The sequence below is a fragment of the Phascolarctos cinereus genome, unplaced genomic scaffold (assembly GCF_003287225.1).
Source record: "Phascolarctos cinereus isolate Bilbo 61053 unplaced genomic scaffold, phaCin_HiC Scaffold_4;HRSCAF=312, whole genome shotgun sequence".
In the NCBI taxonomy this organism is placed as follows: domain Eukaryota; kingdom Metazoa; phylum Chordata; class Mammalia; order Diprotodontia; family Phascolarctidae; genus Phascolarctos; species Phascolarctos cinereus.
This window is the reverse complement of record NW_027555847.1, coordinates 677,613,656-677,630,626: the sequence shown is the minus strand read 5'-3', so window position 1 is coordinate 677,630,626 and position 16,971 is coordinate 677,613,656. Positions and strand designations below refer to the sequence as shown.

The 16,971-nt window shown below is 47.3% G+C and overlaps 1 protein-coding gene across 1 annotated transcript; it reads left to right on the top strand.

The window, feature by feature from the left end:
- Window positions 1-12: 12 nt before the first annotated feature.
- Window positions 13-16,714, top strand: DDX49 (DEAD-box helicase 49). The gene is given in 14 exon segments (XM_021008847.2): window positions 13-126; window positions 128-221; window positions 1,341-1,464; window positions 12,239-12,324; window positions 12,463-12,584; window positions 13,082-13,269; window positions 13,692-13,832; window positions 14,056-14,131; window positions 14,336-14,412; window positions 14,967-15,064; window positions 15,338-15,412; window positions 15,549-15,637; window positions 16,084-16,155; window positions 16,249-16,714. Coding segments are annotated over 14 exon segments (1,560 nt in total). The 5' UTR covers window positions 13-105; the 3' UTR covers window positions 16,546-16,714.
- The last annotated feature ends 257 nt before the right edge of the window (window positions 16,715-16,971 follow it).

Genomic DNA, 16,971 nt, shown 5'->3' with positions numbered 1-16,971 from the left:
CTCGGGGGAGGCTTTGGTTCTCGTCAGGAGCCGGCGGGGGCTGCGGCTGTGGTGGAGGAGGAGGAGGGAGGAGGCTGCAGCAGCGGCAGCGGCGGCGGAGGAGCCATGGCCGCCTTCGCCGAGCTGGGGGCTGGCGTCGTGGCTCGTGGCGCAGTGTAAACAGCTGGGCCTGAAGCATCCCACGCCTGTGCAGCAGAACTGCATCCCTGCCATTCTGGAGGGTGAGCGGCCTCGTCTCCCCTCCCCCCCCTTGGTGGTAGATGAGAAGGCCTGGGTTCAAATCCCGCCTCCACACGCCACTGTGAAGCGAATGTCTCTCTGAGCAAGTCGCTTTACTTCTCTGCCTCAGTTTCCTCATCTGTAAAATGTCGATGATAACAGCACTTACTCTTGGGGGTGTTGGAAGGATAAAATGAGATACTATACGTCTAGCTCTTTGCAAATCTTAAAGGGCGATAGCCTTTTACCCGTTACCATCGCTGTGTCGGCATTCTCTGGGCCTCATTACCATCCCCCTCCATCTTTCTCAGCCACTCATTCCTTTTTAAAAAATATATATGTGTGTGTGTGTATGTGTTTTTTTATTTATTTTTAGTTTTCCACATTTCAATCATCCATCAGATTTTGAGTTCCAAATTTTCTCTCCCCTCCCCCACCCCATGACGTCGTGTGAATTGATAGCCCCTCATTCTTTCATCACCTCCCCTCCCTCCCTTTCATTCCCCAATTTCTTCAACCTCCAACTTGCCTCAGCCTTCATCCTCTCCCTCCCTCATCCCCCAGCATGGCATCCACCCTGCTCCGTATGATAATAATCTCTGACGTTTATATAGCACTTTTTTCCTAAGTGATCTCATTTAAGACCTCAGTTCTTCAGCTCCCCTTCCCATCCCCCTCAGTTCCCTTCCTCATTCCCTGCTGTCTCCTTTGTCCTCAGAGTCCTTGCCTTTCATCTTTCTAGGTATCCTGTGGATTCTTCCTCGTGCCTGGTCCTTTCCCTCCTTTTGCCCCTCTAGAAAGTGTCCCTCCGGATTCCCTCCCCTCTTCCCTCATGGGCTTTAAATTTCTCCAGGCTCCTCCTATCTGAGGCAGCAGCTGGTCCAGCGAAAAGAGTCCTGGAGTGAGAATCAGGAGACCCACCTGGATTCTGCCCTGTTGGATGTTTGCCTGTGCTGTGGACTTACTGGGGTGCTCTGGAAAAGTTATTTCCCTTCTGGAAGGTGGGGCGAATAATATTGGCACTACCTCACAGGGACAAGATTAGAAAAGGTATTTAAAATCACTTGGTAAAGTACTTTATGAGCAAAAGATTATGATTATTTTTGTTGTTGTTGTCTTAGGTCGAGACTGCATGGGATGTGCCAAGACAGGCAGTGGTAAGACCGCTGCTTTTGTTCTGCCCATTCTGCAGAAGTTGTCTGAAGACCCCTTTGGCATTTTCTGTCTTGTGATCACGCCCACCAGGTATGGCCAGGTTCTCCTTTCCAGTGAGATAACGTTTACTGCAAATTGAAATCGATTACAGCAAAAGGGCATCATGCACAGTGCAAGGGGAAAGCCTTGAAGAAAGAGGATCCAGACCCAGATCCACCCCTTTCTTGCTTTCTGATGTCAGACGACAGTTGTTTGTTCGCTTGTTTCAGGAGCGTCTGACTCTCCATGACTCCATTTAGGGTTTTCTCAGCAAAGATACTGGAGTGGTTTGCCGCTTCCTTCTCCAGCTCATTTTACAGAGGAGGAAACTGAAGCAAGCAAGGTTAAGTGACTTGGTCAGGGTCACACAGTCAGTAACTGTTTGAGGCTGGATTTGAATTCAGATCCTCCAGATTCCGTGCCCAGTGCTCTCTATCCACTGTACTACCTAGCCATCCTACAGTAGAGCTATACAATGCAGCAAACATTTGCGCTCTTCTAGGACTGGAGGAGATGTAGCATGAGATTATCTCTGCTCTAATGCCCTCCCTCATTCTATCCAGTCTGTATTCTGTTTGTACATTGTTGTTGGCATGTTGCGTCCACCGTTAGACTGTGAGCTCCTTCAGGGCAAAGACTGTTTTTTGTCTGTCTTTGTACCTCTTGTGCTTGTGCCTGGCACAGAGTAGGCACTTTATAGATGTGTATCTACTGACTGGATTTCGTAGTCTAGCTGAGGGAAGAAGACATGTACGCAGATAATTATAATACACAGTACATAATGATTGAGCTTTGTGAGTTCTGATGGGTGCCAGGTTGTTAAGAGTTGGATAGAATGGGGATCAGGAGCAGCTTCCTGGAGGATGTGGTATTTGAGTTGAGCTTTAAAGGATAGGTAAGAATTCAGTAGGCAAAGCGAGAATGGGCATTGTGGAAGTAGGAAACAACTTAAGCAAAGACAGGGAGGTTTGAAACCGTGGTGTGTATTTGGAGGGCAAAGAGTTGTTCATTTTGGTTCGAGCAGAGGCTTCATTGAGGGGAGTAAGTTGAGATAGGACTAGAGAATTAGGGTGGTAGGTGCCAGATTGAGGAAGGCAGCCTCCTTCATCTGCTCTCTGCTTTACTCAGACTGGCCTCTTGGCTGCTTCTCTACAAATCTCTGTTCTTTTACACAAGTGGTTCTTCTTTTCTAGAATATACGCCCTCCCTTCCTCCTCACAAAATCCCCAGATCCTCTCGAAACATATCTCAGGCATCACCTCCTAAACAAGGCCTTTCCCTTCCCTCCATTATTAGGACTCTCCCTCTTGGAGGAAGTTAGTGTTATGTTATGTATTAATTAGTTAATAAATATTTGTTTACTAAGTGGGGCAGCTAGGTGGATAGAATGCCAGGCCTAGAGTCATTAAGACTCTCTCCTGAGTTCACATCCAGCCTCAGACACCTACTGGCTGTGTGACCTTGGGCAAGTCACTTGACCCTGTTTGCCTCAGTTTCCTCATCTGTAAAATGAGCTGGAGAAGGAAATGGCAAACCGCTCCAGTATCTCCGCCAAGAAAATCTCAAATGGGGTCACAGAGAGTCAGACAGAACTGAAAAACAACTAAACATTTATTAAATGCCTGCTACGTGCCAAGTGCTGTGCTAGGGATAAAAAGTACCATGGTTAAAATAATCTCTACTTCAGAAAAGAGCAGGGGAGACAGCATAAAAGAAAATAGAGACAGAGTTATTCTTTACCAAGTAGTTTGGCAGGGAGGGCACTGCCAGTGGTGGAGATTAGGAAAGCTGTTGTGTAGAAGGGGGTGCTTGAACTGTCTTGAAGGAAGAGAAGGCTTCTGTGAAGTGGAGTCACAGGGAGAGTGCATTTCTGACAGCTAATGCGAAGGAGCCAAGATCGAGTTTCACGTGGGACCAGCAGAGGGAAGGCTAGTTTGGCTATACCATGGAGTTTAGGAGAGGGAGTCACGCCTAATGAGGCTGGCAAGATTGGTTGGGACAAGATTGTGAAGGGCTTTAAGATATTTAAAGAGTGGCTTTAAAAAAGAGAAGCATTTGTTTTATTCTAAAAGCAATAGGAAGCTACTGCAGTTGATTGAGAGGGAAAGTAGGTACTGTTATTATCTCCATTTTACTGTTGAGAAAACTGAAGCAAGCAGAGGTTCAATGACTTGTCCAAGGACGCGCTGCTGTGACACATGTGAGGCTGAATTGAACTCGCTGATTCCAAGCCCAGCATCACCTAACTGCTGAGAGTAGAGAATGGGTCTAAACCGGTTTCAAATCCCACCCCTCCTGTTCATTGCATTCATGGCAGTGGGCAAGTCACTTAACCTCCGTGAGTCTCAGTTTCTTCATCTGTTAATTGAGAAGGTTGGACTGGATAGCTTCTGAGGTCCTTTTCAGCATTAAATCTGTTTTCCTGTGACAGAATCTTAGGAAACACCCACAGTTAGGGGAGTGAGGTGGATGAGGAGCCCCCTAAGGAGACAGAAGAGTGGTGAGCAAGTGTGAGGAAGACCAAGAGAGAATCTCCAGGAGAATAGACACAGCAGACGGGTCGGGAAGGACGAGGTCTGTGAACAGATCATCACGTTTGGCGAAGAAGAGACTGTTGGTAACTTTGGAGAGCAGGTTCATTTGGGTGATGTTTAATTTATATTTATTCGTGCATTGATACCAGTCTATCGATAGATAAACATTTAGTAAGCCCTTTCCATATGGTCTAGGCATAGAGGTTAGAAAGACAAAAATTAAACATTCCCTGCCCTCAGAGAGCTCACAGTCTACGAGAATGAGGAATGGGGAAACCATAGGCCAATCAATCAGTAGACACAGAATACAAGCAGGTTAAATTTTTTCATTGCTCTCGGAGGAGGAAAGGCATGAACAGCAGCCAGGATCAGGAAAGGCTTCGTGTAGGCGATAGCCCTTGAGCTGAGTTTTGAAGGAAATTCAGTAGTGGCAAAGGTGTACATTCCAGATGTGGGAGACTACCTGTGCACAGGCATAGAGAGAGAGGAGTCGTATATTCGAGGAATGATGGGAAAGCCAGTTTGGGTAAACTGCAGAATGTCTGCAGTGGAATGATCTGTCTTCAGATGAGAAAGGTAGTTGGAGACCAAGGTATGAAGGGCCTTCACTGCAAAAACAGAGGAGTCTGTTTTGATCTAGAGGTCCTGAGAGGCCATTTGGATTATGAATCATGAGAATGCCATGGTCAGAATTGTGCATTAGGAAGAGGTGGAAGTAAGGGGAGCCTGAACCAGAGCATTGGCATGGGAGGCATCGTGGGGGTCAGCTGGACAGACTTGTTGATTAGGTTGATTGGGTATGGATTAAATGGATCATAAGGAGTTAAAGAGAACTCAGACATTGCAAACCTCATTGACTGGAAGGACTGGGATGCTCTTGATAGAAATAGGCAAGTTCAGAAGAGAGAAAAGATTCTGTTTTGGACATGTCAAGTTTGAGATACTCGTGTGACATTCTTTTCAAAATATCCTATAGGGAGTCAAGAGCATTTACTAAGCACTTACTGTGCATCAGCCGTGGTGCTAAGTACTGGAGATACAAAGTGAAAAAGCAAAAACAGTCCCTGTCCACAAGGAACTTACTTATTCTGTTTGGTAGCCTGCTTTCTGATGGGGGAAGAAAGCGTTGGAATTGAGTCCCAGGCAGAGAAGTTTGAATTTTAGTGGGCAATAGAAAGCCACTGAATATTTGTGAGCAGAGTAGGGACATAACCAGATTTATGGATAAGAAATATAGGGTGTCCCAAAAGGCTTAGTATAGCTTTAGTAGCTTAAAAGCCGAGCAGAGGCTTTTGGGACACCCTGTGTATAAAGTAGCTGAAGTGGAGGCAGGAGGATCTAAGGAAGCTTTTGTGTCTAGGCCTACGGTAATGAGGACGTCTTGTGAGGGATTCACAGAGAGGACAGCTATGAATGGTGATACACAGGTGGAATCCACAGGCCTTGGTATATCAGAGGTGAGGGAGAGAGAAACTCTGTGAGTAAAAATATGGGGGACTAGATGCCCTCTCGTGGTAGCACCACACCTCTCACAGACTCACAGAGTTGGCAGAGCCCTCAGAGGGCATCTAGTCCAACCTGTTCCTCAGCAGGGATCTCCACTGCAGCATCTGAAAAATCATTATCAGATCTCTGTTTGAAGCCTTCCAGTGACAGGGAACTGTTTAGGGCAGCCCGTTCCACATTTGGACAACATACCTTGCTAGCAATGCTTTCCTTACATCCCATCTAATCTGTCTCTTTGCAGTTTCCATCCATTGTACCTCAGATTAAACAGAGTAAATCCAGTTCTTCTACATCAGTCAGTCAGTCAATAAGCATTTGTTAAGTGCCTACTATGTGCCAGGCAGCACTGGGGATACAAAGAAAAGCAAAAGACACACGTCACAACCTTTCAGATAAACATTGATCTCCTCTTCTTTAATCTTCCCTTCTCCATCCCACTTCCTTTAACTGATACTTGTGTGGCCAAGCGTCCAGTGTGCTGACCATCTTGATCACATCAGTTCACATGTGCTCTGGTTTGTCAGCGTCCTTAACGTGGTGACCAAAACAGGACACAGTATCTTAGATGTAGTCTTACCCAGGTAGTTACAAGAAGACTGTCCCCTTCCTCATGCTGGATGCTATTCCTCTCTTTTATACAGCCCAAGATAGCATTAGCTTTTTCACTGTCATGTCACACTGTTGAATTACATTGAGCTTGCAGAACACTAAAACCTCTAAATCTTTTACATGAAAAATGTAGCCTAGCCACATCTCCCCATCTTTTTGCACAGCTGAATTTTTGAGCCCAATTGTAGGCCTTGACAATTATCTCTTTTCTATTTCATTTTATTAGATTTGCTGATTGTTCTAACCTATTAAGAGTCATTCATTCAACTAACAAGTAGTATTTTCTATGTGCAAAGCACTACTGTGTTAGGTGTTTGAGATACAAAGATGAAAAATATCCCAGTTCCTGCCTTCGGTGGCTTCCATTCTAGAGGGATAGGAGGTGGTGGTAGTATTAATGGAGAGAAAGAAATGGATGAAAACCATCATGAAGATAGAATTCAAAGGACTTGCTCTGTAAGTGCTTAGATATAGGGTATGTGAGAGATAGGGAAGAGTCACTCAGGTCTCAGGCCTGGGTGACTGGATGGATAGTGGGATCAGCAGAAATAGGCAAGTTGGGAGGTTGGGACTGGTTTTGGTGAGGCACAGGGGCAGAAATGGAGAGAGGTTTTCCGTTTTGTACCTGTTGAACTTGAGATATAGGAAGGACCATCCATATGGAGCTGTACACCAGATAGTTGAAGAAGTACTGTGGTGTTGAGGGGAGAGATTAGAGCTAGCTATATAGACTTGGGAGTCATCTTTGTAGAGCTGAGGATAACTTAACCCATGGGAACGTCAGAGATCAGCAGAAAGACAGAGAAAAAAGAGAAGAGAGGAGTAGAGATTTAGCTGGCTAGAAGAGGATGAGTGACAAAGGAAGGAGATTAGAGAGTGGTCAGATAGCACTAGGAGAGCCATGAGGTAGCAGTGTCATGAATGCCAAGAGGAGGATATCTGGAAGGAGAGGGTCAGCAATATCCAAAGCTAAAGAAAGGTCAAGGATGATGAGGGCTGGACATAACTATAAGGGGATAGAGAGTAGCCGGAGTCAGGAAGACCAGAGTTTAAATCCAGTCTCTGACACTTAATAGCTGTGTGACCCTGGGCAAGTCACTTCACCCTATTGCCTCTGTTTTCTCAACTGTAAAATGAGCTGGAGAAGGAAATGGCAAACCACTCCAGTATCTCTGCCAAGAAAACCCCAAATGGAGTCATGAAGAGTTGGACATGACTGAAACAACAAATAAGGGGAAAGATAGTGAGCCTGGTTTGGGTCATGTGGAGCCCGAAGTGAATGGTGAGACATCTAGGTGGAGATGCAGGTCTGACATTTGAAACCACAAGGACTAATGAGATTGCCGAAGGAGGGAGTTAAGAAGAAGAGGCCCAAGGGCTGATCCCTGGGGAGACTCACGTTAAGGAATCAGGAAGAAGATAAGGAGGGAGAGGAAACCTGTGTCTCTGAAACCAGTGAAATAAAGAGCATCCAGCAGAAGGGGGAGGCTGCAAAGAAGTCCTGTAGAATGAAGACTGAAAAAAGGCCCCCGTATTTGGTGATGAGGAGCTCATTGGGAATTTTTGAGAAAGCCGTTTCAGGAGAGGGTGAGGGATAGGACCTCGACAGCCAGGGGCTGAAGGAAGAGGGTCATGAAAAAGTGAGCCCTTGGGTATAGACAACCTTATCTGGAAGTCTAGAAGAAGGCAAAGGGGATTGTGGGAGTTTAAAAGTGTTACCAGACAGATGAAATGGAGCCTGAGGAAAGGGAAAACTAGCTTCCTTATTTGTAAAATGGAAATAATGACACTTATACTACCTGGCTTGGAAGGGTTGTTTTGAGATCACATGAAATAATATTCATGAAAAGGTTTTGCAGTCATGAGGCATTATATTAATGTAAGCTCTCAGTACTACTTTTTTTTTTCTTAAATTTGATTTAATTTTAGCTCCTTCTCATCTACCCTCCTCCCCATTAAGAATGGAAGAAAACCAGAACTCATTACGAACATATACAATCAAGCAAAACAAATCCCCCACTGGCCATATCAAAAAAAAAATCTGCTTCAGTCTGTCCTCCGGTCTGTCAGCTCTCTGTCAGGCAGTGGGCGGCGTGTTTTGTTACAGGCCCTCGGGAGCACTAGTTGGTCACTGTGTTTTTGGTCCTTATGATATATTATTGTACAGTCATCCCTTGACATTCACTGGGGTTGGGGGGACAGGACCCTGTGAAAGTGAAAAACCCTGAATAACTCCAGGCGTCCTCCCAAACCTTTATTTTCAATAATTCTGATCATTTATTGAACACACAAAACAAGTAAAACAATGCACTGCACCAACAAAAATCTTTTACTTTCTATTTGAGAGAGATTAGTATCTTGCACACTATGCAGAGTCTTCTTAGCCGCTGATGTCACTGCTTCGTGGATTTCCTTCTCCATCAAAAAGCAAGGAAAAGTATGGGAGAAAGTCACTGACTTGAGTCTGCATGGTAGAGGGACAAAGAGGGGGCATTCCCAAAGAGAGTGCATATGCGTAGCCCATAGTTCTTTTAGCACAACTGAAACTTTTAACAAAGTTTAACTGTTTATAATAAATTTACGTGTGTATACTCGTAGTGGTAAATAATAAAATAGATGACTAATATTAATGAATGATGAATAGCAATTAATGACAATAAATTTTTTGAAAATTTTCTCTACACGTTTCATCTGTGATTTCCACGGTAGGCTGCCAGTCTCCAAGAATTCCCACTTAATTATCAAGGGCCAACCTGCGAATGTCCTAAGATGAGTGGTTCTCTTGGCTCTGCTCACTTTACTTTGCATCTCTTCATAATAAGTTTTCCTAGATTTCTCTGAAACCATTGCATTCCCTTCATCATTTCTTTACAGAATCACATTCACACACCATAGCTTGTTGATCCTCCATTTGATGAGCACCCATTCACTTTCTAGTTCTTTGCTGTCACTAGAAGAGCTACTATCAATCTTTCTGTATATATGGATCATTTTCCTCCTTTGATCTCTAGGGAACAAACCAGTTAACGGTATTGCTAGGTCAAAGGGTACGCACAATTTAGTAGCTTTTTGGGCGTAGTTGCCTTCCAGAATGGCTGGAGCAGTTCATAATTCCACCGACAGTGCCTTAATGTACCTGTTTTCCCATAGTCCTTTCAGCATTTGTAATTTTCTTTGTTGTCAACTTTGGCATTCTCATGGGTGTGAAGTAGTACTTCAGATTGGTTTTCATCTGCATTTCTCTATTAGTGATTTGAAGCGGTTTTTTAAAATATATGTTTATTGATTGGATTTTCTCCTTTGAAAATGTGTTCATATCCTTTGACCATTTATCAATTGGGGAATGGCTTTTAATGTTATAAATGACATCTTAATCAGAGAATTTGCTGCAAAGATTTCCCCCCAATTTCCTTCCTCTAGTTTTAGTTGCAGTTGTTTTTGTGTGTGTAAAAACTTTTAAATTTTGTGTTATCGAATTGTCCATTTTGTCTCCTATGACCCTTTCTTGTCTTTTTATTGGTCACGAACTCTTCTGTCCATAGAACTGACAGGCAGTTTCTTCCATGCACCTCTAATTTGTTTACAGTGTTGACCTCCATGTCTGAAGCACATACCGACAGTCTTTCTTCTTTGGTTTCCTGGTCTTGCTGCTCAGAGCTGAGCTGGACCACAGAAATCCAGCCTAGTAAAAAGGTTCTGACCTGGACACTCGGGCCAGCGAGCGGGAAGGTTGTCTAGTTAGCTCTGAAAAGCGTGCTAGCCTCTGGCTGAGTCCCGGCTGCCTCTCCACAAAGGCCTTCGGAGACTGGGCAGCACCTCATCATTTGAGCAGAAGTTCTCCGAGGCTGTCTAGTCCAGACAATATCCCTGACATGTTGGTGGTCAGTTTTTGCAGAAACTCACATCTTCCTGAGGCTGTTCATTCCCTGCACTTCTGAACAACTCTCAGAGGAAGTTTTCCCTTCTCTGGAGCCCGCATCTGCCTGTGAAACATCTGTCCCTCACTCCTGGTTCTGTGCCCACGAGGCCACATCGAACAAGGCTGAGGGTCTTCTACATGACAGCCTTTTGATTATTTATCGATCATTGTTCTTTGTATCCTCCCCATCTCCTCTTTTGTAGGATGAACGTCCCCAGTTCCTTAGGCAGCGGGGCACAGTCTAGCACGAGGTCCTTATCATCCTCAGACTCTGTGTCCTTCCTAAAATGCGGTGTCCAGAGCTGGGCACGGCGCTCCAGAGGGGGCCTGAACGGCAGTACCTCCCCACAGCTCCTGGCGATAGGCACCCTGAAGTAGCACTGCCTCACTTTCGTCATCACGTGCCTTTTCCATGTAAATGTGTGGCCCACCACTAGTGTTGACTTGCATTGAGCTTGATGCCCACTCACGCCTCCAGGTCTTTTCCGTGTGTGTTGTGGTCTGCTCGTGCGTCCCCTCTTCTCTGTGGGCCTAGTTGCTTTTTTTTAAGCCCAGACTTTACTTTGACACACCTGTGAAGTTTCATCTTTTCAGCCTGATAGAGCACCAGAAAAGTGACATGGTGGGGTACAGGGTGCTTCCTCTAGGACCCCTCTGTGCTGAAGGTAGTACAGGGCCAGAGGAAAAATGAAAATGTAGCTTGTTGATCTGAAGATAAAGACTCTGCCCTACCAGGATAAAATGCAGAAAGCACTGTATGTTAGTGATAATTAATAGTAGTAGTATCAGAAAAATAAAATAGGAAAGTTCTTTGCCCTTAGGATGAATAAGTATAAAAGCATATATGTACACACACATACACACACACACACACACACACGTTATGTAAGATATATGTTCAACAGTGGAACCCTGGAAGAACTGGATGAAATCAATAGAAATAATAGACATTTAGGTGTTCTGTATCATAGTATTAATTTTAGGTATACCTACAAAATAATTTTCTCCTGTAGAATAACAGACCCAGTTTTGCCTCTAACCACTTACATATTTTCGACCAACTCTCTGGTGCTCTGTCAGTTGCTGCCTCTAGAATGAGGGGTTGGAGAAGGTAATCTTTAAGGTCCCTTGTATTCGGTTCCACTGTGCATGCAGAGCCAGGCTTACCTGGGGAAGCCTGGGGTATGCCACATCTTGTACTTTGGGGTCTTTAAGCAACTTTATCCTGTGTCTCAAGGATCCTTTCTTGGCTCTCTGCTACTTAAGGTGTTCTTGGTTACTAAAGGCACAGAAAGTGTCCTTCTCAGATTTGAGGAGAACATAGGGCTGGAGGGTGGCTTCACATAGACCTTGACAGTCTAGATCATTAGGCAGAAGCTGATCAGATGAAATTTGACAGGGATGATAAGTGTGGATTCCTACACTTACAATAAAGAATCAACCTCACAGCTACAAAATTGGGAATAGCAGTTCACCTGAGAAAGGACTGGGGTTTGAGTGGATTGTGAACTGACCCATGGGAGGTGCTGTGTCGTAGGAAGGACGTGAATAAGCTGAGGCTCTTGTGCTGGGCGACCAGGATGGAGAAGGATCTCTGGTTCGTGCCGTGTCCAGATTGGCTGAAGAAGCCGATTTAGCATGGACAAGAGAAGACATGCTAACTGGCCTCAAGTGGTTGCCTGCCCCTGAACCAAGGACTGGACTTACTTTGCTTGGCTCCCGAGAGCACGGCTAAGAGCACCGGGTGGAAGTTACTCTTGGATCATATGTGGAGCAGGTTGTGGAGAGGATTCCCTCTTAGGGTCCTTCTGTCTCTGTGACTCTGTGTTACTTAAGATAGGCTTGTGCACATAATAGGATTCAAGCAAATGTTCATGGGCTTGGCACCCAGTAAACACGAGAGGCTGTGGTTGATATAATGGACTTGGAATTAGGAAGATCTAGGTTCAGCCTATTTTCTTCCTTGGCACGAGCTGTGTGACCATGAAGGACAAGTCATTTAATTCTCTTTCAGTCAGTCAGGCACTAAACATTTATTAAATTTCTGTGTACTATGTGCCAGGCACTGTGCTAAGGACTAGGGATACAAATATGAAAAAGAAAGTCTTTGCCCTCAGTTTCCTCATCTGTAAAGTAGAAATAAGAATATTTGTAGTATTGACTTCAGAGAGTATTTTCAGGATTAAATGAGATAACAGAGTTATAGTTTCCAAAATACTGTTTAGGTGTAATGTGGTGGTGGGGTTCTGTCTTACAGGGAACTGGCCTATCAAATTGCTGAGCAGTTCCGTGTCCTTGGGAAGCCATTGGGTCTGAAGGACTGTATCATCGTTGGAGGAATGGGTATGTGAGTCCTGGGCCCTGCTATTCCCTGAGAAACTCTCAAGTTATGATAACAGAGAGTACTGCCTTGGGGAAGAGGCCTCTGTGGGTCCTGATAGTTACTTTCTTGCTTTCCCTTTCTTCTTCGGATATCTACAGATATGGTGGCCCAAGCTTTGGAACTATCCCGTAAGCCCCACGTAGTCATCGCGACACCAGGCCGCTTGGCCGATCACCTCCGAAGCTCCAGCACCTTTAGCATCAAGAAGATCCGGTTTCTGGTGAGCCCAGTCCTATCTCCCTCAACCTTCCCCACTCTTCCTAGTCTGGGATCTCTGGGAGTCTCTAGTCATGAGACAGGGGCTTCCCATCAGGCCTTTGAGAAACTGTCATCTATTACCTCCAGGATGGGGAACTCAACCTCAATGCACATTCCCTTTGCAAGCCCCTGGGGTTCCCTTTTCATCTTTTTCCAGCCCTTTTAGCCTTTCTGCTGAGTCTCTGTGGCAGGCCTTCCCTCCTTCCACCAGACCCAGGAGCTGGCTTAGGTGACCTCCTGCCTCCAAGAGGGTTGAGAGTCTCGGGATCCAGACACCAAACCTGGCTCTTCTCCTTATGTGCTGGGTCACTGGACCTCTCTGCCCCTGTACTTCCTGCTCTGTCAGTGGAGCCCATGATCTCCCAAAACCACATAGGCCTATTCCAAGGAAAACCCTGCACAAGCCCCAAGGCCCCGTAGAAGGTTGAGCTGCCGTAATCACAGCCCATCTGTTGCCAGGTGATGGACGAGGCTGACCGGCTGCTGGAACAGGGCTGCACCGACTTCACCCAAGACTTGGAGGTGATCTTTGATGCGGCACCAGCCCGGCGACAGACACTCCTCTTTAGCGCCACCCTCACTGAAACGTTAAAGGTTCTTCGGGGAATCGCTTCTAATAAGCCCTTCTTCTGGGAGGCCCAGGCTGAGTGAGTGACACACCCTGTAAAGAAATGCCCCCAGGCTGAAAGGGACCTGCTCCTCACCTATTTCCTGGCCTGATTCCCCCTTTCAGTTGCTCTGAAGGGCCATGTACCAGATCTGGCCTAGTCGTAACTGCTTCTCTCTCACCTCCCTTCAGCTCCTGCTTGGAAAGAAAAGGAGGGAGGGTGGTAAAATGGAAGGAATTGTGGACTGGGAGGCGGGACACTGGGTTCTGGGCTCCAGCCCTGATGTGTGACGGTAATAGAGGCAGGAAAAGGTGTCCACACCTAGGCCAGGAGAATCTGGGTGAATGAGGGAGCCTGTGCCTTCCTAGAGCAGCTTCTTTTCCAAGTGCCCTCCCTATGCTCCATCACACTAGAGGGGAGCCAGGCCCCTGAGCGTCAGCCTTGCCCTTCACCACCCTCAGGGTCCGCACCGTGGAGCAGCTGGACCAGCGCTACTTGCTGGTGCCTGAGAAGGTAAAGGATGCCTATCTTGTCCAGCTGATCCAGACCTTTCATGATGAACATGAAGACTGGTCCATCATCATCTTCACCAACACATGCAAGTAAGTGGGGAGGTCGTATAGGCCACACCTGACCTCCCCATGGCTTTGTGTGCAGCCTTCCTGATAAAAGGCTGCCTAACACTTTCTGTGATGGGGAATTGGCAAGGCAGGAGCAGAGGTGGGGCTTTGGCTCTTCCCCCCTTACTGTACCATGTCCTTTAACAGTTGACCCTGTCACTGAGACTCCAGGGTGCCTTCAGAAAGCTGTTTTTTTCTCTTGAAGGAGCTGTCAGGTATTGAACATGATGCTGAGGAAATTCAACTTCCCTTCTGTAGCTCTCCATTCCATGATGAAACAGGCAAGTTGTTGGTGCTTCTGGGCCCGACTTCTTCCTGGCCCGTGGTGCCCTAGGAGACTGTGCTCCCTATCATCAGGGCCTATGTGCCTGGGCCAGAAAGATGCTCTCCCCAAACCCTTTTCAAACCGCACTCTTGGTGGGTGGTGGAGTCTGGTCCAGAGACGGGCAGTAAGGCTCTATGAGGCATCTCTTTCTCCCTAACAGAAAGCTCGTTTTGCGGCTTTGGCCAAATTCAAGTCTAGTGTTTACCGGATCTTGATTGCAACAGATGTGGCATCCCGGTAAGAGGGAAAAGCCCCCAGGCTAACAGTGTGCCTAGGGTTCCAGCCTTGCCTTCTTGGCCTCTTCCCAACACACAGACACTCAAGGCCACCAGGGAGAGCTGGGTTGGGAGACCTGGTCCAGGGGCAGTAGGAAGGTGTTGGAAAAAGCTCCAGGTGGAGCCTTGATTTTTTTTTTTCCCCTGAGGCAATTGGGGTTAAGTGACTTGCTCAAGGTCACACAGCTAGTAAGTGTCAAGTGTCTGAGACCAGATTTGAACTTGGGGCCTTGATTTCTAGTACTGACCTAGTCACTAACTCCTGTGACCTTGGCCAAGTGAGCACCTCTTTCTGGGCCTCAATTTATTCATCCATCAAATGGGGATAATCCTCCTTTACAAAACTGTTGAGTTATTGGGGCTTCTATCCGTTATCAAATGAGTTATTGGATAGAAAGGTGCTTTGAAAAGGGAGTAAAGTGTTCGAAAAGAGGCTGTTGATTTAGAAAAGAGGTATTTATTCTGGTGATAACAAGGTTCTTGCCATGCTGTGGCCTTCCCTGTTCTCATTCCCAGAGGCTTGGATATTCCCACAGTGCAGGTTGTCATTAACCATAATACGCCAGGCCTCCCTAAGATCTACATCCATCGTGTAGGGCGGACTGCCCGAGCAGGTGAGCAAAGCAGGGTCTGAGGATGGAGACCCCAGGGTGGGGTGTGTGGGGCTGGATCTCTTTGGAATCCCTCAGCCCCAGCCAGCCAGGCCTCTGTCTACTGTACAAAAGGGCCTCGGGCCAGGGTGAGCAGTGGCCCCCAACAAACCTAGAGAGCCCTGCAGGTGCCAGAAGGGGAGAGAAAAAAGCCCCTTGGATTCCTGGGCTGGGAAAGGCAGGGAGCACAAGGGCCCACCTGTCCCCATTTGGTGACTCCTTTTGACCTCCTCTCAGGGCGTCACGGCATCGCCATCACACTCGTGACTCAGTATGATATACACCTGCTACATGCCATTGAGGAAGAGATCAGTGAGTAAATGCCCTGTATCTGCTTGGGTCTGACACCCCTGAGGGCTCCAGCTTCCTTCTCCTGGGAAGAGCCAGGGCTTCTCAGCTGAGCACTCTCACTGCCCCTGACCCTCCCCTTGTTCTCTGCCCCCTGCAGAGAAGAAGTTGGACGACTTCAGTGTGGAGGAGGCCAAGGTCCTCAAAATCCTCACCCAGGTCAATGTGGTCCGAAGAGAGTGTGAGATTGTGAGTGTGCCCAGAAGCCTGGCAGGAGAGGGGCGGGTGGGCTGGGGCAGCTCCCGTCATCCTCGTGGGGCTGGAAAGACTTCGAGGGAGCTGACTCTGCCTCTGCTCAGAGCGGGAAGCCCTTCCGGAGCTGCCTCGACAGGTGTGAAGAGGCCTCTGCTGGGGCCTGGTGGTGAGCAGGTCACCTGGGTAGGCTCAGCTCCTGGGCCTGCCCTTTACTGGCTGGGTGGCCTGGCATAGCACCTGTGGGGCCTCCATTTCTTCATTTATAAAATGAGATTAGATGGAGACTAGATGTTTTCTGAAGTCTCTCCTAGCCCTGGCTTTTGGTGCTTTTAATGCTGCCTCGATATACTCCAAGGATACATAGAGGAGTTCATGATTCTCCAGGGTGTCTCCTTGGCCCCTCTCCTGGCCCTTCTAATGTTTCCTTCAACTCCCCCTAGAAACTGGAGGCCACAGACTTTGATGAGAAGAAGGAGATCAATAAAAGGAAACAGTTGATCCTAGAAGGGAAGGTAGGCACCCGTGAGGCCCAGGGGCTAGGGTTGGGGCTGGGTCCGGGTCGGGGCCAGAATTGGAGCAAGCTGGCATGTGACCTGACTCTGCAGGACCCAGACCTGGAGGCCAAGAGGAAGGCAGAGCTGGCCAAGATCCGGCAGAAGAATAAGCAGTTCAAGGAGCGTGTGATGCAGACATTGCAGAGGCGGGCGGCCTTGAAACTGAAGAGGAAACGGCAGAAGCGGAAGAAGCAGCAGCAGGAGCAGCAGCAGCAGCAGCAGCAGCAGCAGCAGAAGCAGAAGCAGAAGCAACAGAAGCAGAAACAGAAGCAGAAGCAGAAACAGAAGCAGAGGCAGCAGAAGCAGCAGCAGCAGCAGCTGCTACTGAGAGCCAAGGGGAAGAAGTGAGGCCTGAGTCTCAGCCCCTGCCCCTGCCCAGAACAAACATCTGGGACCAGCACCCTGGCCCCCACCCTTTGCACAGTGTTGGGATGGGGCCAGAGCTAGAGGGTACCTGGCTGCAGCCACAGATGTCCCTCTGACCAACTTACAATAAAAAGGATTGAGTTCTACAGTGTACGACTTGTACATGTACTACCCGGCACTGCAGGGGGGCAGGAGGGAGGATGGGGCAAAACGGAGAAGCCCAGACTAGGAGGTGAAAGGCACCGATTCGAGTCCAGTTTATCCCTGTGGAACCATGGGCAAGTCTCTTTTCTCCAGGCCTTAGTTTCCCCCACTGGAAAATGAATGCTCCTGTTCCAGCACTTATTCCCCAGGGAAGCCAAAGACAGAAACAAAGGTGTAGTGCATAAAAGACCCGACGGAGTGGAT